The sequence below is a fragment of the Pterocles gutturalis genome, unplaced genomic scaffold, assembly GCF_000699245.1.
Source record: "Pterocles gutturalis isolate BGI_N339 unplaced genomic scaffold, ASM69924v1 scaffold16764, whole genome shotgun sequence".
NCBI classification, from domain to species: Eukaryota; Metazoa; Chordata; class Aves; order Pterocliformes; family Pteroclidae; genus Pterocles; species Pterocles gutturalis.
The window spans coordinates 6,001-31,539 of NW_010128577.1; the positions used below are offsets into that span (position 1 = coordinate 6,001).

The window sequence follows — 25,539 nt, forward strand, 5'->3', positions numbered from 1 at the left end:
ATATAACTCTATAAACATCAGGATGTGAAGATTTTTTTTTTCCCTGTTTTGTTGTTTTTTCAGTTTAACTTCTAGTAGAGAAGAAAAAGTGACAGAATAGTGCTTTCCAGTATGCATGGAACATTCTACCATTCTGAAATTTTTTTGAGGGAAACATTTAAATATCACTTCTTCATTGTAACCCATACCTTTTTATTGGTGTTTTGCATAGAAACAATGTAAATATATTTATTTTCATAATAGCAGATACAAAAAAGTGACTTCCTGAAATAAGAGCTTTCTTCAGGTTGAATGTACCCAGGCAATTACTTTAGTGGGGTGACAATTGCTGGAGATGTATTTATAGAACTATAAGACACTTAATAAATAAAATATTAGTCAAACTAATATATTTGTACAATATCACCCCAGTTCTTCCATTAAACTCATGCTGCTACCATAGTTTTACCGTTAACGGTAATCAGTATCTGCTGATGACTCCCTTATTTACATATTTAGAGTTTAATATTATAATGGATTTATAAAATGGCTGTTTATAGTATAGAGTTTCTTCAATCCTGAATGCCTTTTTCCTGTTGTATTGTGCCTTTTACTGAATTACTACAGGACTGCAAATAAGTCTGTGAATTGCTAAAATACTGCAGGTGATGCAGTAACTGTGCCCCATGAACTGCGTATCCAGTTCCCACCCGTGTCAGCAGTCTCATTCGTGTTAACTGAATTACTCCAGCGAGCAGTGCCTTTTTTCATAAGTGGAGACTTGCAAGACTGGATTTGTGTTTCATGTTGCTCCTTTTGTATAATCATAAAGCCAGAAAATGCTTTACAGTTAAATCATGCTGATGTGGAGAGATACACCTTGCAGATATAGTTGGAATGTTCTTTATGAGTTACTTACTACCAGTCAAAAGCAGGTTGTAGAGTTTAAATTTAAAGTAAAGTTTGAATAAAGTAAAAAAGCAATATTAATTGTCCCTAATCTGTTTCACTGCAAAGTCAAATGTTTTCATTTAAATTACCCTGAAAGTAGAACTGCTGAAAGGCAGTAACTAATGGGTGAAGACAATTACTGGCTTCAGTAATTTCTTCAACCACTGCAACTTGATCTGCAGGAGTAAATCAATCTATGCTATGACAGGGAGAATAAAATCAGAAAAGGCAGGAAAAAAATTACATTTTTATGTGCATAATGAAAAGAATGTAGGTGAGTTAGTACAGGTATATTTGAAACAGATGCTGAGCTGGTAGGAGTTAAAATTTCATTAACAGAAAACATAATTTTAGATGGAGCTCTTGAACATCTGCCTTCCAGAAATGCTGTCCTAGATTATCCTAAATTCTGGAAGAGCAGAATTATGCAAAGATGAGGCAAAGCAGCATATTCTGTATGTGGAGTTCCATAGTGTGTTTGTTCTCTGAAAGTTCTCAGCTGGAGGCTGTAACTACATAGATATGTGGATGTACCTCTAAGTCATCCCATTCTGCTTTCATCTTTCTTGAGGTCATTAACAATCTTAAGAGGAGAATATATTGTTATTCAGAAACTAGGTTGAAAAGTACAGAATTTTCCTTTCTTCAACCCAGAACAAATCTCTATCTCACTGGAAAGGTGTTGGTATCTCATAGTACTTAACTCATATATGAGCAGGCATCAACAGATGTAAAATTATATGAAGCTACTTACACTTCCTTCTCTGGGAGATGTATTAAATGTTGTCACATATCATAAGGGAAATTATTGCTGCATAGTCTCTCTTTTGCTTTTTTTTTTTTTCTTCCCTAAAAACAAAGAAAGCAAGAGAAATTTCAGCTTTCTTGGAAATTAATGACAAGTATCCAAATAGAAATTACCTGACAATATAGCAGGCAGTTGGGGAACTAAAGGGGTTCTGATGGGAAGAATCTTTTATCTTTAGTTCTACATCAAAAACTGTGATGGAATTTGTGTACTGCTCTTCAGACACATAATCCAAATTTCAGTGAATTGAGTACTAGTATTTATATTTACTTCCAAAGATCAAATCAGATCTTGTCATCTTAAAGAAGATGCTGTTTTATTGTCCCTGTGTTAGACAGATTTCCACCCATTGTTGGCTGAAGTTGACCAGAATCCATCTAGATAGCATTTTCTTGCTAGTTTAAGTTCCTGTATTAAAAATAGCCAGATTTCTTTGCTGTTACCAAATAGTACATAATTTTGTCAGTGCAGAACTTGGGGAAAAATTAAGACAAATGTTCTTGGTTTCCCATCTTGGAGCAATAGGTATAAAAAGATCTCATTCCCAATAGATGGTTGCTTGCAAGCTTCTTACCTACTTTTTTCTTTGGAGACAAAAAAAAAAAATGAGGATAATGTGGCAGGGGGTTCAAAGGAAGAGGTTTTCTTAAGGAGCCAAGGAAAATCTCATGCTGGAAGTTATATTTTTACATTTATTTGTTCATTCACTGTGGTCCAGTTCTAAGATTCTTACCTCAGTGTTTACTAAACAGTTGTAAGTAATAAATTGTGCAAGAAATTTTGTACATTTTATGAAGGATTGTTAAGTCAAATTTGTCACTTTACTAATGTGGTTTTCAAACAGTTCAGGTTATTTGTTATAGGAAAGGTACTCCTTTCATGTCTCCATCACTTTATGAACACAATATTCTGTAATTTTTAAAGAATTTTTCTTTCTTTTCCTTTTTCCAGCTATTCTTGGTGTTCTACACAAATACTCATTAGTCATTCTGGAGATGGACTTGCTGTCTGGAACCTACCTCTTGGCAGTCTTATTAGCCTGTATTGTATTTCAATCTGGCGCACAGGAGAAGAATTATACCGTGCGGGAAGAACTGCCTGAAAATGTCCTCATTGGCAATTTACTCAAGGATCTTAACCTAACGCTGGACCCAGATGTGCCCCTTTCCTCTCCACTACAGTTCAAGCTCGTGTATAAGACTGGGGATGTACCACTAGTACGGGTGGAGGAGAACACTGGTGAGATATTCACAACTGCAAACCGCATAGACCGAGAGAAACTGTGCTCTGGCATCTTTACTGAGAATCGCTGCTTTTATGAGGTGGAGGTTGCTGTTTTGCCTGATGAAGTTTTCAGACTGGTCAAGATCAGATTCCTAATAGAGGATATAAATGACAACGCCCCCCTTTTCCCCTCAACAGTTATTAACATCTCTATCCCTGAAAACACAGCAATTAATTCTCGCTATTCTGTCCCATCTGCCATCGATCCAGACATTGGTGTGAATGGTATTCAACATTATGAACTGCTTAAGGTGGGTTTCTTCCATTCTGCTATGTTACTGTCTGCGTTACTGTCTTCCCACAAAGGTTGCCGGTCCTTATCAACCCATTAGAAATACGAAGCTGTGTACCACAGAAGTGGAACACTGCAGATACCTGTCTTAAAATGTTAATCTGTACCCCTGAGTCCATTCTAGTGTATTATACCTTCACTTTGTGGAAAGGTGTTTATGTGTATGTCTGTCTGTGTAACAGTAAGATGAAACATGCATGTCTTCATGAACTCTACACCAGCATTCAAAGTGTGTGTACACTTTGGCTAAGTCTTTTTAGACCATTCAATATTTGTTCTTATTGCCACCAACATGACGGCACCAAGTGAAACAGTGTTTTGCATTTGATTTATGTCTCTCTCTTGCATGACTGTTAGATTTGAGCAGTAGAATTTAGCCCAGAAGCTTATGTGATGTGGTGCTTATCTGTAACTGATGAGCTATTCCGGAATGAAAGAGTCCATTTGTCTGAGGAGCTTTGTAATGTTTGGGCAGGCGTAATGTCTGGGCAGGAGAAGGTCCAAGAGATGAATGAATGCAAGGATAGCAGTGCCATTGGCCTTGTAAGAGCAGATATTTCATAGTCTTACTTGTTTTACTCTTCCTAGCAAATAACAGGAGAACTGCCATTAGGGAACAAAAGAATAACATGTAAACGTGTTGTGTTAGAGTCTGTGATTGCTAAATAAAGTATTACTTTCTTTTGACTTTACTTAAGTGGAGCGTTTAGAACAAGAAAAGAACTTATCCTAAAACTGTTGGGTTATGATGTAGGAAGCTGACAAGGTCTTCACTTACCTTGTTTTGGAATAAAGAACTATTGGGTAGTTTGCTCAGCAACCAATCTGGCACTCATTACTGACTGGAAGGATACAGACTATACAGGCCAATATATTGCTTGATGGACGTGATAGCTGGTGTTCACTGTTGTCAGTACTTACTAACAATTCAATAAAAATAAAGTGCTGCCTTATTTTAGCTCTTTTAAATTGCATACAACCTGAAGTAGTTGTGGCAGTGTGGGTCCTAATTAGTGACAAAGACATAAATCTTTTTTAGAAAACTGCATGCCAATGGACACTTCTGGTTAGCTGTCTAAAAAACCAACAAACCACGTATGTCTGTATGCTCTCAGTGTAGCCTAGGAATTTAAAACTTTTCAAGAACTTGCTAGAAGGTTTGAGGTCTTTGTAGTAAGCTGTTTAAAACTTTCAAATTCCTGTGTTATACTGAGAGCAGGCAGATCTACACGTGTGGTGGTTTCGCTTTTTGTTTGATTGCTAACCAGAAGCATGCAGTAGGATGTAGTCTTGTTTATTTGAGGATCTGGTTAATGAATAACAACATATGAAAGAAATAACAGTAGGAATAGAAAATAATAATGGAGGCAGGGATACAGACAAAATGTGGCAAAATAATACATAGTCTGAATAGAGAAAGTTAATGTATCTGAGAGAAATGTGCTGTTAATTCTAGGAAAGGGGCGGGGGGGAGAAACCAGCAAAATCGTGAGTCCCTGAGATTGAGTGAGCAACAGTTCAGATCACCACAATAGCAGTCTTGTTTTGAGAGTCTATTTTTGGACTGTGTGTTCAGAAACAGAATGTAACAGATCCGCAGAACGATGGCATGTTTGTATCACACAAGTGAGAGCTCAACTGACATAGGAGCCACAGCTCTGTACCAAAAGTAGTGTAGGGTGTAAGACCATGCCTGAAGATCTAATGTGAGATGAGATGGTGTGCCAGAGATGCAGGTTTCACTGAGAGATGTGCAAATAACCTTAAAAAAAAATGGTATTTGAATTAGTGAAAAAATATAAATAAAAAGAAAACCAGTTATGTGTTTATTCAGGTGTCTCTGAAAAACTGCTTTTGCTACATAAGGGAAAGAAAGGTGGTGTGAATGAACACACACTGGTATGGACTGGGAGTTCTGCATTCTTGTGCTAGATGTGCCACAACCAAAATCATTTGTAAAATCACATCCAGATCTCCTAAATTAATTAATTACATTTTTCTCTTGAATGCCTGTTGGTCAGGTACTTTTTGAGTTGTGGATCCACTGCCTTTAAATAAGCCAGCAGTTCCACGTACCTTGGAAAGTGCCTGTAAAACCAAAAAGCAGTTCATGACAGCTGGACGCAGTTTGAATAGTAATGTCCAGGTATTATTCCACTGTCAGTTTTTACAATGTTAATACCAAAAGTGATGTGTAAGAAGAGGGAGAAAAAGTAGTAGAAATGAAGGATTCTGGTGAGCAGACAGGGATTGTGGTGTATATGAAGATCCATCTGTCCCTGGGGAAGAACAGGGAGATGATAAAGGAAGGTAAGAGTGATAGTGCCTCAGAACTCTTTTCTGGGAAGCACTGAAATACTAAAAGGGAGGGTGTCAGGTGCACAAGGATGGTCTTGCTTGCCTTTTCTCCCAAAACGGTCTTCTCACGTGCATTATCCTGTGCTGGTTTTTGGGGTATGCTCAGAAGATACTGATGTCTTCGACCTGTGATGTGCGTTGACCTTTTATAAGCAGCATACAGAAAAGTGGGGAAACTGCAGCATATGAAACTGTCTTGCGTTGTGAACAGGATGAGTCTAGCAGGGCTGATATGACAGTGTTGTGGGGAACTTTGGGAAGCACCAGATATGAAGATGATGGGCAGGGCAGCATGCTTGGAGGATGGCAGAGGAGTGGGAGATGATAAGATATGCAAGTCGCTTTGTAGAAGCACAAAGGCTGATGCTCTAGCATGCGTGCAGCAACAGAGTGAAATGTGTTGCTCTATATTTTAAGGAAAGTAATAGCAGATTGACAAGCTGTGCAATGAAGAGAAAGTTCTTCAGTTATATTTAACTTTTTATAAAGTATAGCTAAAATGTGCTTATTGTCTGTGTGAAGCCAGGCCTGTTTTGCCAGAAGATGAGATTTTTGCCATAACAATTTCTTAAAAAAAAAACACAAAAAACTTGAAAACTTTCCAGATGTCTGTGATTCAACTATACATCTGAAATGCATGAACTCTAAACAAGACGAGTTTTGTGTAACCTCTGCGTTTCTTCTTGTAAGATTTACTTAGGAGTTATGTGGAGAACAAGTTCTGGGAGACTTTCTAGGGAAAGCAATGTTTTAAACTTTTTTTTTTTTTTAAAGGAAGGTCCAAACATGTCTTTTGGATAACTTTTGAGTTGTATTTACCATTTCCTTAGTTAGAAAATGAGTTGCAATAATTTCCAAAGAAAAATGTCCCAGACACCCAATGAAGCAGCAGTAGTAATTGACTGAGAGTTGCTCTGGTAGAAGTTTACAAATATTGAATTATTTAAAAAAAAGTGATGCTTTAAGATTACATGAGGTTTTCTTCTTAGGTTTTTTTTTTGGTTGGTTGGTTGTGGTTTGTGGGTTTTTTTTTTTCTTTCTTTTTTTTCATATAAAAGAGGGTTTCCAGGAAACAGCCATGCAAGGCATCTTGCTGTTACCCAAAGAACTTGCTGTGTGTAGCTTTATAAAAGGTCGTGTTTCTCTGCTGAGATGCCTGAAGCTGACCATGAATAGGATGACATTAAGGGTTCAGATGACAAATGGTGAACAGTGTTTATACAAACAAGGCTAGGGAGGGAGAACTTAATTAGATACGATTTAAAAATAAAAGCAGAAGCATTTAGAATTAGAAATATCTCCAAATCTGGCCTGGACCAAAAGATGGCATAATACTGATATTAGGAGGTGATAGAAGGGGCAGCTAAGACCGATAGTGAGAAAGAAATGTCCAGATAGAAAAACAATGGTTTTATCTCAGTTGAGATAACTACTTAAAGTATGAACTGGGAATGATAGGGAAAAAGAGAGATGGGTGTTCATGAACAGAAGTAGTATGTTAAAACGTCAGGATGCAAGAGCAAATTTTAATTGAAATGTTAATAGGCAGTGATTTCTGATTAAGGATGAATCTACAAACACTAATGTTCTGGTTTCACCCTGGTAGGCAGCTAAGCCTACAGGTCTTTGATCATCTCTTTAGGCCATTTACATTGTTTACATGCTGATGTAAAATGTATGTTGTGTCTGGCAGTACCACTACAGAGTTAAAAATATTTACATGCTGTTGATTACACTATTTCAGTACACTTATTTGAGTTCAAGGCAAGCTAATATTTAGTATAATCTGATTAATACATGTAGGATTTACAGGTGAAGATTGACTATGAAGATTTCATTGTGAAATGTTAGTTCTTCCAAATGATAAAAAGGGGAGCTGTTTCAGAGGAGGTTTTGATTAGAATTCCAGCTCAGAGGACTGTAATGGAGAGACATATTTGTGCTTTCAAAAGGATTTGTATAAGTGCATGTCTTAAATTAAATGGATATTATTGATTACTTAGCATTTCCTGTCAGCTAGGTGTACCATGTACACTAGATGCTGCATAGGCACAACAATACTTAGTTAAGCAGTGGGCTGGAGTGAAAGCATAGCCCTGCTCTTACAGGAGCAGAGCATTTTCTTCTCTGAGTTAATCCTGTGTGCTAATAGGTTGTTGCTCTAATCTGTGTCAGTTTGGGGGAAATTAGATTGGTGTTACTGTTACAGTTCCATTACTCTTATCTATTACAGTAATTTTTCTGTATTTACTTACCATCAGAAGCAGATGGTGCATTATTTGTAGTATAATATAATCATCTTTTTGTAGCTGTCAGTTCATACCTCTGTAATCCGACAATAGATTCTTAGTCTCACAACATGTCAGTTTTGCCTCTGATGAGGAGAGTTACCTTTTGCTACTGTAAACGATCTCTTGTGGTATCTTTCAATAGAAGCTTTCCCCTTCTTCCTGATATGGTTTATCAATTCCATGACCTGTGGAAGATGGAGATCACAAATCTTCATCAGATTGCAAGCCTGCTCTTGCAACTAGGTTATTTCTGAGCCTCACACGAGTTCTGGACCAAGTAACATGTCACAGTGAAAATCAAGAATGGAAGGAGATGTGTTTTTATCTAAAATGAAAGCTAGGAAGGTAGTTAAATCAAAATTATAGAGTAAGACTGGATTTGTAGTTAAATCATGAAATCATTGTTGATAATCATATCATAAGCAGTGATACAAATTTGATAGTCAAAAGCACTAACAGTAGAGGACAAACAAAACTTTTCTATGGCCTGTTTGTGTCTTAATGTTACACCAATGCTATCTGATTGGTTCAGTATTTAGAGAGAAAGGAAGGAAGCACAGTTAACATCCCATCCTTGCAAACTCAGTGTACGGTGACACTGACTTACATTTTTTTTTAATACAGGTGTTCACCAGATCATCTTCACTGTCCCAGGCATCAGCTGCTTGAACCTCTCCTTTCTGTCCTTTTTATATGCTTCCATTTCTTTAAGTGGAAGCTGAAGCAGCATCCCTCACTTGTACTCTCAAAACATGTTAGAAGGAGGGAGCATCCCACAGATAATCATATTGAAACTAATGTGGATGGTTCTTCTGTGTAGGCTTCAGCAGCATGAGAGGACAATTAAGTGTTATATTGGCCCTTTAAATAGGTCACAGAAAGCCTGGGGGTGATTGTTATCAACATCTGCCTTCTGTGAAAAAACTGCCGAGATCAAGCTTTTTCTACATGTAACTGACATTTATTAATATTGTCAGGTCTTACTGAATATTGCAGTTAGACAATAATAAGATTAAGTAAATTCCAACTTCATTACTCTCCTGTTATCTAAAATCCTTTGTAAATTTATGGTAACCCACCTGTACCAAAATATTTTTGCACTTTCTAATTTCTTTTTTATTAGCAACCCTGTCTACTAATTGTGTAAGGGACCTATGGCTGAATTGTAAAAGATGGCTATTCAAGATCCTAAACATTTTAATTTTACAGACTCATATATATACTCAGGAAAATATGTGATTCAGATAGGACATTTCGTGACTTCCTGATAAGACAAGAACAATAACTTTTCAGTTTTCTTTCTTGTCACTAGAGAAGGGCTAATTGGTCAGTGATATTTCAAGATTCACAGACACTAAAACAAATATCAATTACACACATACTGATGTACCAGGTAACAATAGTATTTAGGTATTGGAACCTAAACCTGAGAGATAATGGTTTTGTTAAAACAAATCCTAGATTTGACAGTGCTTATGTACAAGGTGAAAATAAGATGTATGTTAAAAAAGCATTTGAAGGTTGGCGTTTTTTGTTTAATTTCCACTTTCTGCTTGTATGGGAGGGTGGCTTGTTTTTCTTGCTTCACAGTTCCTTGACCGAATTAGCATAGCAATTTCATTCAGCATAACTTTGCAGGACAGGTTAACTTCCATCTTCATTGTAATGGCTCATATAGATTATGCTTCATATATTTGCAGAACAGTACTGCATCTTCTTTTCCATTTCATGTGCCAGCATAGATGGGGAAGGTAATAGATTTAGGGAGCTCAAAAATAGATTTAGGATTTTTTTTTGTTTTGGAGCTGCATTCCAGTCAAGCTCTGAGGTCACCCTCTCGTGCCTGCAATTTAATAAATATGGAGAGTAGTCGTTCTAAGGTAACTTTTAGCTGCCCTTTAGAAGAGAGGTTTTCTAGGACAGTCAGGAAAAAAAAGTACTCAGCGTCGTTCAAAAGACAGCCTAAGTCCACAGTGGCAGTGGGGAATAGGTCAGAACTGAAACATCTTTGTCTGTTACTGCTAGAAGATCAGTGTATTTGTTTAATGTTACAACATAGCTTCAGTTTTTTCCCGTGTGTGGTTCCCTCTCCTTGTCTTTTCCTCTGAAACGTGGATGATTACCACCTGCAGTGACAAGAATTTCAGCAGTCCCTTGGAGACTTAAAAATATTACTTGCTGCAGTGGCCCATTTTATGAATAGATGCTATTCATAAAGCTTACTTTGTTTTCTTTAATATATAAGTTTGTAGAGGTTGAAGTGCAAGTGTTAGTAAAAAGACTCAATTCTTTGAAAGATTGAGCTTGACAGTCTAAAATTATTCACAAATAAATAACACTTCCCACTGATTGTGTGGTTTAGTTAGTGTTGTTTGTTTCTGAACTTGTTTAATGCAACAGTCCCCTCCTCCTGTATTTCTGTCTTGTTTTTATGTGTATACCAACCTAGCTAGCCCTGCACAACTTTTACCCCAGTACCTTCCCACGAAAGAAACTTGTAGTGAGCCTATCCCATGAAGATTTAGGTGTGCAGAGCAAATATTTGGTAAATGCTTTAAAGAACGCGTTAGATGACTTGACAGCACATGTTTAGGTAACCCCATATGTTGTTCTTGAGAGAAGAGGGGGGGAAAAAATCTGTTAATATGGCAAATTGTAAAAGTTCTTATAGTAAATCCTAATATCAAAGATGTTGAGAATTTTCTTGTTACTGGTTTCCTTATGATATAAATGATATGTTGAATTAATGAGTAATAGTTCAAATAAAACAGAATAGAGTTTACCCAGCTTTCAGTTTAGATGAAGGAGTAACTGGCTCCCTACCACCATTTCTCTTGTCTAGGTCAGGTAGTTTTGGATTCATGGATAACATGACATGAGCTGAAATAAGCTGTAAAATGAGATACAGAAACTTGTGGGATGCTTATGAGTGCTAAGAGACATACTAAAATCTTTGACAGCTCCCCTGCAAATATAGGAAAGGCACAAATAACTACCATTTTGATCTTATTTTCTGTTAGTAAGTGCAGGAGAGCTTGGAAGGTGGACGGAGGGAGGAATTATAAATATTTGTAGGTAGAATTCTTATCCCTTACACCTATGATTATCCATGGACATCTAGTGAAGTATATTTGCTTCTCACTGTTTTGCAGTTACTTAACTTCAGGAAGATAAGGAATTTAAAAGAAAAAAAAAATTCCATTACCTAGCCCACTTACTTCAAAATCTTTGTACATCATCTTGGCATCATAGGGCTATTTTCATTATTTTATGATGTAGTTCAACATCCCCCTTTTTACAAAGCCCCCCCCCCACTCATTTACCCATTTTTTTCTTGCTATCCAAAATACCAAGGTGTATGGTTCTTATGAGAAGGTCTTGTAGTAGAATACAAATATTACTCAATAGTAATTTATCTATAGAGATCTGGACAGATAAGTGATCGATCATCTATGGACATTGTTTTGAAAAAGTCACTGTGTCTGATTTTTTAATGTGGAAAATATCTGCGTTCTTACAGCTATGAGTTAGTGTCTCTAAGTAGATAAAACTCTACTCCTGACTGGTGGTAGTAAGTCAAGAGTCAAGGTAATTGGTTCTTGTTGGTAGATACAAGGTTCCTTTAGGGTGGTTTATGGCATTATTACTGTAAAACTGTCAGGTTCCATTATCCTGACATCCCTTTGGGCGACTGACTGAAGACTGGAGGAGAAAGTCTTGCTTCCAGGCATGGTAAGTTCATTGAGTTAGGGTGAGGGACAAGTTGGTGTATCTTTTTGCATTCAGGGCTCTGATTTTCACACTAGCTGTCATGAAACAATAATATAGAACTTAGCATGTCTCTGTGTGAGAAGGATGATAGACTCAAGCTGGAAGGCACAAATCTGTCAAATGCAGATCTTCACTTCATCTATCTTATATGAATATTATCTTTTGCTGATGTCCAGACAGATCAGTATGCTTGTTAACACACATGTGGTGATGCTTTCTGAGCATAGTAGACTCGGGATTTGTTTACGTAGCCCTCTTGGAACCAAGTATATAGACAACACTCAGAAATTAATATTTTTCCAAAATACATCGAGTAAAAACTTCCGTTTCATTTATATGGATAGAAATCATCACTTACACAATCTATGATGCTCTCAAGAGTAAACCACAATAAAAGCAGTAACAAAACCCCCACGTATCTCAATAAAATTATAGTTTGGTTTGCATATATGCATTATATTGGAACTGCAAATACTCAATAACAAGCAAAGTTACAAAATATGTGTTGTATTCTTAAGCAGTTACACTGAAGTATCCTCATGCGAATGGTGAATTTTTATGTTTATGGTACAAGGCAATGTAATGCACCTCAGAGGCAAATTTATAGAAAAACTTTATATGTCATGTTCAAAATCCGTTAACTTGTATTTCATATTCAACTGATTTTTCCAAACTTGACATAATTTTGTTCTTATGAATATCTTGACAATCTTTACCGATGGCTGAAATTTTTAAAGTTGGCAGTATCTGAATTGACTACGGGTGTAAAAATGTATGGCAGAAATAGTATTTTCCATATGTTATTTGTGTGGTACAAGTTTTAAAGTAAACTCTCTCCTTAACTGAACTTTCTGAAGGTCTTTGAAGGTTTCACATAAGTGACAGTATACTGAAAACTTTTTTGTAGGTTTAGATGCTGATGATGGTTACCTGGAAGGCGGGGTTTTTTTAATATGCTTTTTTGGTTTTCGATAGCTATACAGTATGAGCTACTTGGGAGGAAAGAAACAAATGTTAGTAGCTCAAAATAAGTCTGGCTTAAGACAGTTTGAGACTTGTGAGGGTTTATGAAGCATGTGAATGTAGACAGTTAAAAATATTTCAAAAAGTCCTGAAGGATCATTGAAGATGAGATTTTTTTTTTTCCCCACCAGTTGCAAAAATTATTGGCTAAACATTTTATAAGAGCAGATGAAAAAAATTCTCTAGAAAGATATCTCTGAAAGTTAATGCCGAAGTCAATCTAACATGGAAATTCAGTCTTTGAAAAAGCAATACCTTCACAGTCTGAAATTATATAAATTTCAGTGCTTTTAAGAAGTAAATGCTTTAATAAATTATAAAAGCAGCTCCTGATCGTTGTTTATCCCACATATACAGTTTTTAATATAAGAAAAAAATTGCAAATTGTATATAGAAATGAACCCCAAATTTGCCACTGAAGTACTCAGGTGAAGAGGATGACATCTCTGCGTGCTTTCCTAATGTTTTAAGATGCTCTTGGTGCTTTACAGTGTGATGAAAAGTGCAAGGATAGAGAAGAGTGAGGATTAGCAGATCTCTGCCAAGTTTTCATGACTTGATGATGATTTTCAGACAACTTGCAAGAATTTCAAGGGCCTCAGATTTCATCTCATGTTCCCATTTGCTCTTGTTTTATACTTCCATAACCTGTGCGTTGTTACAAGGTAGGAGTTGTTTGCTCACTTGTAATTGCGGAGCTTTACTACAATAAGGTGTTTGCTGTATTTAAAGATGGTAACGGGTTTATGTCGCACCACACTGGATTACTGTGGTTTTCACTGGTAAGCCTGGGAATCCCCATGCAGTCATCAATTGCCATTTCATAAATGTCTGCTTGTCTTTCCTGCTGCATTTACTGGTAGGTTCCTAAACAGATAATTTAATACACTGTTCCTGGAGTTGTATTTGTAACTTGCTTCATTGATAGCTGTTGTTTCTGTTGTTTTTTGTTGGGTTTTTTTTTTTTTTTTTTTTTTTTTTTTGAAGCTACCGAATACAGCTGTCAGGATGTCAGGACACGCTGATCTTGCCGCCGTCCAATGAGAAGTGTTTAAGCCTGTTCTTGTCTCTGTGATAAGTCACCTGATTTCCTTGTGTCTCTTCCCTGTGCTGTTCAAAACTCATGTCCTACCTGCTTTGCATAAATCAGGGACCCCCAACATACTTCAGGATGAAATATGGCCTTCAGGTTTCTGACTGTTATCTTTTCCTGAATCTGATAGGTGAGAGCAGCGCTAACAAATTACCCCTTCTGGGAACTTTTTCCAAGATGCAGTACAAGAAATAGTTGTGGCTTAGACTACATGTGTGTTTAGCAATTTTATGTATGAGACATCTTTTATTGTGGCAGGTGGCTAACAGTGCACTTAGGACAAATTATGCTGCACCCATAATCTTTACTACTGTCTCAGAATACCCTGAGACCTTACTGCCATTGTGCTGGTACATTATTTTTCTATATTTGGTGTCAGTATCTATAAACAAAGATGTTTCTCTTTAGTCCCTGTTTTATCTTTAAAGAATGACCTGACATAAGTTTCTGAATTTCAGACCATTTATATATTAATTATGTTAGTGAAACTGTCTTTGGTTTTCTGCCTGATGTAATAGTCATCACCAACGTATTCAACAGGATTTTTTACTTATTTGGTAATTTTCTTAATTAAAGAGTTTATCACTAAACTCTTTTATTCCTGAATAAGAACCTTATTGCTAAAGGCGGCAAGAGCTGTCACTGTCCAAGCATGAAACGTATTAAGTTTAAAGACCATTTTTTCTGGCCAAATTAAAAATAATTAACACAAGTTCTAGAAGAAAATTTACTAATTGGACTCTTTATTGCCACAGAAAATGTAAAAGATTTTTGGATCCATAGTAATTCTGGTTTCAGAACAACTTTGTGAGGATTATTTTTTGTCTGCTGCTTTTAGTTATTGTAATGGAAGCAGCAATACGTATTTTACTTGTATTTTGGATGATTATAATGAGAAACCTTGAATTGGGTTTCAAGCAGACTGCATGCAAATCCTAAAATTTTGCCAATTATTATTATTAAAAATTTCAAGTTGTTAATGAATACATATGAGATGATAAGAAAAATACTATTTTCAAAACATTCAATAAAGAAAAGAAGGAAAAGGTGCATGATAATCACAAAACTTTCAGATTTTTCTGTTGTCCAACTCAGTTTTCTATGATCTCTGCTTTTGGGAAGGATGAAGATTTCAAATGGTTAAGATATGTTCTGAAAACAGGAGAGGTATTTTTGTTTTTTTCCTGGGTTTACTCATCATAAAATACACAATTAATGTATTAAAGAACCTTTTACAATAATAATGTGTTCTTGATTTTAATTTTGCTTTTAGCTTGCTAATATTGGATGTTAGTGAGAGATTTAAATAATCCCCCCGCCCAAATACATTGTATGTGATATTTTTCTTCCAAACAAGAGAAAGTATGGGGAAGAGAAAAGGGTAAGTCCAGAATTATCTTCTTTTAGCTAACAAAGAATGCATTTAAATCAAGTGTCAACTATGGATCGTGACACTTGACTGCATTAGTATGGTTATTTTATTCTTAAAAGAAAGCTTTATTACAAAGTGTTTTATATTCCCTAGCCCAGAAATACAATTGGTCTGAACACTGAGGTCCTGTAGAGCTTTTGAAGCTGGGACATGTAGCAAAGAGCATTTCAGACCATTTTAAAGAAACAAAAAGAAACATTGGTAAAAGGAATGAATTCTGAGTCAGCAGCTGTCAGTACTGAAATACATTTTTTTCCTCACATTGTGCTATAATTGTTGGCTTTATTATTGTGATGTGCATTATTGCTTTGGTTATTGCTGATGTTCCAAAGTCAAATAATTGTGATTTTTTTCCCCTTTTTGAAGCAAATTGACATTTTCTGTGGTGTTTCTTTTTTTTTTTTTTTTCTTTTGAGTCGGGTTGCTCCTCTGTGCTTTTCAGAATGGGATATTATATGGCTTTTTCCCTTTGAGGTTACTTTTTCCTCTTTGTTTTAACTCCAGCCATATAGTTTTCCTCCTCATTTCCCTTAGGGACTTTTCAAACCTATTTGTTGTTGGACATTTAAAGGTATAAACAACGTAGTAGCTTCTGTTTTGTTCCCCGTCCTGTTTCCCCTATAACCTCAAAAATAGTGTTCTGGCAGTTAGATAGTATTATTTTCCATTGATGAGTTGTCCTTTGTTTGGAAACCCACACAAAGTGTGAATACCATAATTTGAAAGTCAGTCTTACAAATAGACTGTGAAAGTTTGATAGAACTTTCCTGCTTTCCATTCGTGTTGCACTTAGTTTTTCACGTAAATGAAATATTAATCCAAGATCAATGTCCAAGGTACTTGCTATGAAATACCAGAACATGAATCAGTTCCTTATGTTTACAGATTACCTTGTTCTCTGTAAGATTTTACATTAATTTTATGGGTTTTTTCCATGTCTCCCTTTTCAAAGTCTCGAGTAGTTCTCTCTGCCAGCCCAATTGGTTCTGCTAAGTGCTAAACAATGACAGCAGTAGAATCTGTTTTGTCTCTATGGTGGTTTTTGCTTTCGAGGTTGCTTGTGAGGGTGGGGTCCTACAAGGCAAAAGTGTGTGTGCATCATCATCATAATGAAGGGAAAAATAAACATTAAGAATTGTTCTAAAGAGCCTGAATCAATACAGAAAGGACACAAACCATTCCAATGGTCTGTCTTCTGGTACTGTGGTGTATTTGTGGCAGGATGATTTTTTACAATGTTTCTGACTCCTATAAAGGATCAGTTTTATCATCATTCTTTCTGCTAACTTCTGGAGAGAATAAATGAACAAAAATAAATGAAAAAGTTTTGTGTTAGCTAGAGTAGTGCTGTATGAGAAATAGTGATGTCTTATTTCAAACTGCTGAGGCAGTTTTCTAAAAGGGTACAATTGACTGGAAATCCTGTTCCCGTTTTGTAATGGTATCTAAACCAGTAGTATTTGTGCTTTTAGGTTGTTTTCTGTAACACATGTATTCTGTGCTCTGATGATGTGATCTTTGAAGCTCACTGAACTGTGAGATTTGGGTCATTGTGGTTTTGTTACTGGTCTGCAGAGTAGTGAATGAGTCACTTTTCCTTCCAGTGCCTCAGTTTCCTTATGGCTAAGTGATGTGAACGATAGTGTCCTGACCCAAAATGGCCTTGCTGGATGAACGTGAGTTTCATCTGATCGTGTATCCTATCTTTAGCACTTCATATCAGATACTTAGGAGAGACTGTAAGAACAGCACAAGCCTGTTTTCCCAAGATATTCCTGAGCGTCCACAAATTTGAGGCGCTTAGATTTCTAGTCCAGAAGTTGTGGTTCTGGTATTATATGGATTTTTTTTTTATATATGCAGTTTGTCCAGTTGGGTTTTGAAACTATTTAGTAAAAATTGTAAATGGTAAAATTTGAGGATTTGGAATATGGGCAAAGTGTTAACAACCACACCATAGATTGAGTCTTTGTGTCCAAGTTAAAAATTTTTATAGTATTTAAGTTAAATTGTTTGTGGTGTGTTTCCTTTTCCTTGCTAATGGTCAGTTTCCCAGTTGGTGGATGTAAGTTAACATTTTTTTGCTGGATTGTTTATTTTAATAATTTTGTGTGGGTAGATTCAGTTGTTTACATCATGTTAGTAGAATATGAAGGCTAAACTTTGCATTGAATTATTCAGATCATGTTATCATCCCCAGATTGGGGGTTTCTAACAGCCATTTTCCTAGTTCTAACCTGTTTGTGGCTGAGAGATGCTCTCTTTGTTAGCAGGTGTTTCAAAGTGAGATTAATTCTGTGGCTGAGTTTATTATCATAGAGGAGTAGTTAGTAAGAATCTAGGGCAAGTTCTCAGTTCTTGTTTGCCACGCTGAAATTGGTGGTTGAAATCATGTTGGTTGCCCAAAAGTTGTTGATATTTTCCACTAAAGAAGATGTTACAGGTCCAATTTCTGTGTGCGTGTTACAAAGTTTTATATAAACAATATGTGTACCGTTATTTGGAAACATCTGTTTTAGGACACTGGTTGAATTAACCTCAGAAAAGAACTTGGAGTGGATCCAGACCTGGGAAAGCTTGCTTTTTCTCTGACTTGGATTAGGTGAATTGTTACTGGGCAGAAATGGATTCAACTAACTGCTTAATTTGCTTTTTCTGGAATAGTCCAATTTGTGTGAGATCAGTCCTATTGCTAAATAGCACTTCAGCTATTTTGTTTGTTCTGGTATTAGCTTTCCTCTGCAGATACACCCCATCATTCACTTTACTACTAGGATTAACCACTCTATGCAGTTTTTCCCATTAATTGTGGGAGAGCTTGTCTCAGCCTCAGGGGATAAATACTTTGCAATTTATTGGAGGAGTCATATTACCTGGTGGGACAAATCCAGATCTTTGCAACAGGAGATAGATGTTATATTTACCTTCTGAAGCTGGTGTTCGTCATGCTTAAATGTTGGCTTATCATGTTCTATGATTCTTTGTTTTTTTTCACTTTTTTTTGCTGTTGGAAAAACCCCTGCCCATTAGCCAAAATTTATAGTGTGTATTCAAGACTGAACAGCTACTAGGGAAAATAAAGAGTGAACAAAAACTGAGCAGAAAAACTGGAATGGAATGATGAGAGTTTGGTGTTTCCCCTGGTAAGCATGCCATTCTATTCTTTATTTTCTGCTTTGCAAATCAACTGTATCGATTTCGTCACTGATTTTAAGTCTGAGAAATAGCACGTGTATTCAGTTAGAGTAAAATTTGAATCGTATTTTTGTTTTTTAGTAAGGAATATATTCTTGAGAATACCTATATAAAAGCTTGTATCAAATATGCTTTGAAGATTTTTGATCCCAAACAACTCAGAGGGAAGCTGTTTTTAGGAATATAGCTTGTTAACTAGAAAGTTGTGACAGTTTATGTACTGGAACTTTCAATGCACACAGGTAGCTCAAGATTTCTTTTCAGAATTGACTTTCAGAGTCAAATTACTGCCTTACAGTAAGGAAATATTTCTTCTGTTTTATCTTGCCTTTGTTCTACCAATTCAGATAAATAGGAGTCAGTAACACTGGAGGAGGAAAAAGACAAGTTGTCTTCCTTATAAATCCAGCACCACAAAACACATCTTTTTTTGTTTATCCCCTATATTCCCTCATCAGCGTGGTGAAAAGACTTCTTATTTAATGAGTTTTAGAATGCAGTCTCTCTGGAAGTATTGTTGGTACTTAATGGCAATCTGTACCTCTCCACAACCATCTCTGATTTGTTACTCTGAAATTGCAGTGTTAGCTATTATCTTCCAATGTGTAGTGAAGTGGCATCTTGCACTTATGTCACATATTTTTATGCTTTAATATGGTAGTTCTACTGTTATTTTCTCAGCAAATATACCAAAAAGATAAGTTTGCATTATTTGGAAAAACATAGCTGCATTTCTTTCAAGAGCAAAAATGATCCTGCAGTAGTTAAATGTCTCACAGAAACTTTCTCTTAAGTTTTGCAAAACCCTTCAAAGAGTTAGAGGTCTTGGGAGAGGCTTACTCTCATGGTCATTTCAGCAGAATTTGTGGCAGGCCCACAATTCCTAAAGCCTGTTTGTGAAAGCTGGGGGAAGACTATTCAAAATGAAAGAAGAGAACTCTTATTACATTAGGTTTTTTCATTCTGTTACGTTTTTGCCAACTCAAATTGTGAATTTTCTGCATTCAGACTGTGGATTTTTAAGGTCAAAATTCATAAAGCAGTGATACACGCACATTAAAGTATGGTCTCTGAATGTGAAAGAATGTCCTTGTGATTTTAATCCGGGGAACAGTTGTTTTTTTTTTTTTTCTGTTTCTGGATGTTAAGATACCTGAAGAGAGGGGGGGGGTGTGTGTGTGAGAGAGAGAGAGAGAGAGAGATTGTCTCTCGAAAAACTACAGTATCAGGGATTAGGATATGGATTTGTCTTAATGAAGATGCCATATATTTAAAGAAAGCATGCGTCTTAGCTAAAATTGTGTGTGTGTGTGTGGATAAGAGGGACTGAGATAAGAACAATCCATTTAAATTAATGAACATTGGTTTGCAAATATTTGTACTCCTTTTTAACAAATCCTGACAAAGGTTTGCTGTCTATGTTATTTTTGGGGTTTTTTTTTCCATTTGTCACAAGCCAAATCCATATATGTCCATCACCCCAGTTCCTGTTGAAATTAATGGAAGCTGAGGATACTGGACAACCCTGCTTTAGGGTGAAGGAATTTTCAGAAATGTCTTGGTTGTTTCTATTTTCTTGTATAAAAGTGGCTGTCAGTTTTAATCTCCTTCTACCTGAAAGTACTGATCTGGTTATAGTGCAGGTAGCGAAGAGGAGGATGTTACAGGTTCACACTGCTCCAGCACCCAGTCAGCATTCATCTGGGAGCTCTGAAATGTGTGATTAGGAGCCTAAGATACTTTGTTTGGCTGTTGAAGCAAAATGAGGTTTTGATTTAGGAGCTGTTCTGAACAGTGATACAGAACTGTTGGCTGTTACCTCCACAAGCGCAGTGATGCATTACAGAATTACATCACTAGAACATGCACGCACTTATTTCTCTTTCTCAGGGATACTTGCTTCTATTCCTGTTTCTGTTCTCAACTAGAAATCTGAGCAAATATATAATTGTCACACATATATGATGCAAATATCAAAATTCACATGTTGAATATATTGTTGCCTGATATAAATCCTAACTTTTTTCTTCGTTATGTATCTGTGGTGTGACTCCAAAAATGGAGAACGTACTGGAGGACAAGTCAGGTATCTGGAACTTTATCTAGCTGTGGAAACATGAGAATTCGGAGCCAAGCTCAAGCATATTTAATGCCTTAATCTGAATACCTTTGGGTGTGTTGAAAATGTAGTTTCCTGTTCAGTAGGATGTCTGTGAATATTTCTGAACAAGTGCAATGCAAGTGATTAAGAGGGGAGGTAACTTTCCTGATTGCCTTACCTGCACCTACTGGCTTTTCTTTTTTTGGGAAGAGTGTTTCTAAATGAAAGAACATTCATTTAAAGTTTAAAATTCCAACGTTAAGGTTCTAAAGTTAAGGTTTTAAAATTTAGTTTAAAACATAACTGGTAATTCAGAAGTGTCTGGTTCTTTCAGACAAACTACAAACCTTGGACAAATGATAAAATGTCTCTGTACTTCAGTTTCCCACCTTTAGATAGTGGTACAACTATTTATATAGTAGTATTGCGAGGATAAATTCCTTAAAGTTTTGTGGTGCAGCTGCTTATTTTGCTGAAATATATAAGTCTACAGTACATTGTACAAGACTGATCAAGTGACAGCCCAGTTCCTGCTGCCACTTTTTTGCAAACAATTGCTTGATAATTTTATATAATGTTAATGCAGTAATGTGGATACACCATTACTCCTGTCCTAGGTTGTAGAGGTATATGAAGTGAATTTTTATTGAAAGAAAAGTTTTGTGGTTTTGTTTGTGTGTTTGGGGTTTGTTTCGTTTTTTTCACTCTTGAAAGCTGATGCGTTCTTAAAGTGTTATTAGGGCCTGATTTCAGCAGAGGGCGGTTAAGTGTGCGTGTTCCTACTTTCTAGCTCTCCATGTTCTCTCCCTTCTAAAGATTGTAGTTTAAAAATATTAACACATTTTGGGTATGGAGGTTCAGGCTTGCTTTAGGTGTAGACAGGTCGAATATGGGCAGCAAAAAAGGTCAATATATTAAAAATATAATATTCACTATTTCTGATTCTTTCTCCTTAATGAAAGTGAACATGAGCTAATAAATACATTCTGAGAATCGGATGCCAAGAATTGAAGAGGATGAAAAAATAGTATTAGAAGAAAATGTCTGTCTTACGTCTACCTATCTTAGAAAAAATAGTTGAGAAAGTTCAGAATATGACAAGATTGAAATGAACTCTGCAGAAAGGAACAAATCATCTGAAAGGATTAAGGAGGCTCAAGTGATGTAATTGTTAGAACTGTTTCAGTCTTCATGTAGTAACATCAAATTCAGATTTCCAAGGAAGTAATTTAATGTTTAGGTATACTTCCTGGCCCTTTTTTTTTTTTTTTTTTTCTCAGAAAATCAATATTAAGTGCATTGGTTGTCTGCTGCTTCATTCCATATTATACTTTTTTACTGTTTCTTTCCGGCATGAAATAGTTTATTATTATATAGGATGACTAAGGTTGTATGTATGGCTGCATATATGGAGAGGAAATCTTAGTGCATTACGTTTATAGAAGCTCTTATAACTGGAGGGGAAATTATAGCAAGTTATGATATAGACATTGCTAATAAATGACATCCTTAACTTTTGTGTACAGATGGAGCTAATTAGGATTCTGAATGAAAAAAATTCACTTTATGTTCATGCATGATTGGAAGTTTCCAAGTCCTACTTTTGCTGTGGATTTGAACCTGTAAGTTCAGTTTATTCAGAGCTAAGCTTTGGCTTGCCTCAAAGGAAACCATGTGAAACAGAGTGATACAGCCATAAAACCATAAACCAAACAAATCTCATAGGAATATTGGCCTGCAAATTAAAACTCTCTAGTTGTTTAAACAAAGAGCTAGTGTTTCAAATATGTAAGCAACTTAGTGTGTACAGAGTTTTGCATTATAAGAATTTCTTACCGTCGTAATTTTATTTTTCTCCTTTGATGTACCATCACTCAGTTCATAAGGTGACCGTCTACATTAATAACATATTTTTCAAGTAACTTTGGGTTGTAAGCTGTATGATGTGATGTGTGACGTGGGTAGTGACTGTGCAGTCTCTAAACAGGACAGCTGTCCAACAAATTTTAATCTTTTAGAATGCATGAACGTGTGAATTGCACACTATGTACGTAACAGCAGACAAGGGACCTTTATTAGAGCTACAACATGATATTATGGATCTGAGTGTACTAATATGCACCTATTGTAGGAACTTAGATCTAGTACTGCCGATCATGTAGAATGTTTTGTATTTAAGCCTTTGGCTTGGCTTTGGGAATTCACATTTACACATTCAAAGTATCACTTTTGAAAGAAAAATTCAAGTTTAATTTTCAGCTTTTATTAAAAATGCTGCACACTATATAACCCTTGTCCAGTTTTCTGCATTGGGAATTGAAATTGTGCTACTGTTTCCTTGGCTAATGTAACACTACAGTTAAAGAGCAGTTCCACCTTGACCAAAACAGACAAGGAAACAGTGGCTGGGACCTATCTTGTAATTTTGCAGGAGGCCTGCAAAGGTTTTCTGTGTTGCCACATCTGGAATAACTAGCAGTTAACAAACATGCATTATTTTCTGGTCTTTCTGAAAAGATTGTAGGTTCCTTTGGACACAAGATTGCATTTCAAGGAAAGGTTTTATTGTTAAGTAATTACTTTAATGGATTACTGAGTTGCTTTGTAATGGGAAGCTGATATTTTTCTCTTTTTTTTCCCCTTTTTTTTTAAGATTTTGCTAATTTTATTTCACAATATTGCTGTATATGGGCTGCTTGAATTTAGTTACTCTAAATCTGCTTATTTTAGATTTCAGGCAGAAGAAGAATTTCAGAAATAATAAACCAAGCTGATTTTAAGAGGATTGTTGACATGCGATAAATAGGTGTGCACTTGTAGCTTGTTGCAATGAAGTGCATTAATGTAGAACATTAGTAAAAGTTTATTATATGCATGTTACATAGCCCTTGACTTTTAAGATTTAGTTGAACTAAAGAACAAACACCCTATGATATGTTTGTCGTTTACAGTGCATGAAGATAAGTATTAATAAGTATAGGGTGAAGTTGTAGGTGTAGTTGTAAATGATGAGCTGTCTTTGCTTCCGTGTCTTTCTCTAAAGGTTCAGAATATGCTTCATGACTGAAGAGTGAGGACAATGTTGATATGTTCTTTGTCAGTTAACAATGTGCAGTTGTTATATGCAATTAGATGGTTTTTAATGTTTTAAGAAATAATCACTAATAGACTTAGTTTCAGGGTACTTTATATCACAAACAGTCGTTTTTATATGGTTATTTAGCACAATATTCTTTCCCTTCCCTTCCCTATTTCTTTGAGAAATTACTACATTCTATCAGCTTCCTGGTCTGCAAGTTTAAGTTAATGAGATGTTTTGAACGCAGCAGACCATGCCACTGTTCTAAGTGTTAACCAGAAGCCGGTCTTTTTTCCCATTCCACTCAGCAATGAAGCCCACATTACAAGTTTGTGGCCTGAAAGAACGTTCATTACAATTTCCAGGTAGTCAATACCCCAAGGATTTACCAAAATCCTGTGCTGAGATACTGTGATACTGCAATATGTATGTCTAGAGGGAAGTTATGTGTAGAGTTTAAGGGCACTTTGTCACACACAGTCCTGTTGATAACACTAGAAGCTCTTCTAGCTTATCACATTAAATGTCCTTTTGTCATTGATTATGTATTTCTTAATCTACCTAAATGTTACAATTTTTTAAAAACTCTCTAATTTCTTATTTACATGACAGCCCAAAACAGCTCCGAAAAGGACATTTGGATCCATTACAAACGAACAGGTAAATATGCAGTAAGGAGTGCTCAACAAGAATACCAATGTCATGATTTCAGAGACTACTGTGTGCATGAATCCACTGAAAAGGATGTTATGAGAATGGAAAAAGGTAACAGAGTTGCTTATTGCCCAGTAAAGAATTTTGTGATAAGGGCTGGAATCTCTTAAAGCCAGTCGTGGCTCTGAGATGGGCATAACATTGTTTTGGCTTAAATAGTTAGGTTACATTGCTTAAACTATCTTTTTAGATTAAAAAAGTCAGCCTTTTTTTATTTAGCGCTGTCATCCTTCTGTGGTGGTAGAGATAATAAAGTAGCAGATGATCTTTACCAGTCAGTCATTTTAATGGGAAAAGGTACTATATAAATGTTAATTATCTATTACGCTTTTCCCATGGATTCATACCCTTCCTAGTATGAATGAATCCTTCAGATCACTGGGATAATGTGAGGTACAGTTCAGTCCAAATCACACTCTGACCCTAATGGAAATTTTTGCTTCACTGTGGTTTTTTGATAGAGCCATTTACTTCAACATCAAGAACTTAATTCTGAAGGTTTTTCTTCATGTTTCTCTCAGGATTTTTGACTCTCCATTTCTTTGCTCATAAAGGAGAGAATTTGTAATCTTGAATGTTTTATCATTTTTTGGAGTGTTTAGAATGGGAAAACTGTCTGTTTTCAGAAAATACTTTTGTTAAAATGCCACATAATGTCACATCTAACCTTATCCTTTAAGCAATGTGAGATGGGCTTGCTTGAATTAGGAGAAGGTATAATTTTATGTAACTCTGTTTTTTTATGCTTTAAAAAGATGTATAAACCTGTAATGATTAGCAAGAAATACTCTTGGATAATATTTTTCTCTAGAAAATTACTGAAGTGTTAATTATTAACTTGGTGGAGATCTTTGTGTTCTTTCTCTTTCTTCAGTAATTTACTGCCAGTGATGGGGACTCGAAGTTCTATATTTTACAGCAAACTCATATTCTGTAATGAAAAGTATCTTTCAGATACATGATAGTTACAGTTAGAAATGTGTATGTGTATGTATAGCTGCATGTATTCAAAGTCTATATGCAGTGTTTGTTGTAGTTGGGGGATCTAATGACAGAATAATCAGTGCCCATCTGTCAACTTGTGTACAAATAAAGAAGTAAAAGATAGCTGACAGGTTTGTTTTTTTTTTTTCTTTGAGCTTCTGTTGCCTTTTTTTTTTTTTTTTTT

General features: G+C 35.8%; 1 protein-coding gene across 1 annotated transcript in view; it reads left to right on the forward strand.

Moving 5' to 3' along the window:
- Window positions 1-2,687: 2,687 nt before the first annotated feature.
- Window positions 2,688-25,539, forward strand: part of LOC104466306 (protocadherin-11 X-linked-like) — a 33,976-nt gene continuing 11,124 nt past the window's right edge. The window contains exon 1 of the mRNA XM_010079682.1: window positions 2,688-3,273. Within this exon, the coding sequence (XP_010077984.1) occupies window positions 2,734-3,273 (540 nt within the window). The 5' untranslated portion in view covers window positions 2,688-2,733. The remainder of the gene's footprint in view (window positions 3,274-25,539) is intronic.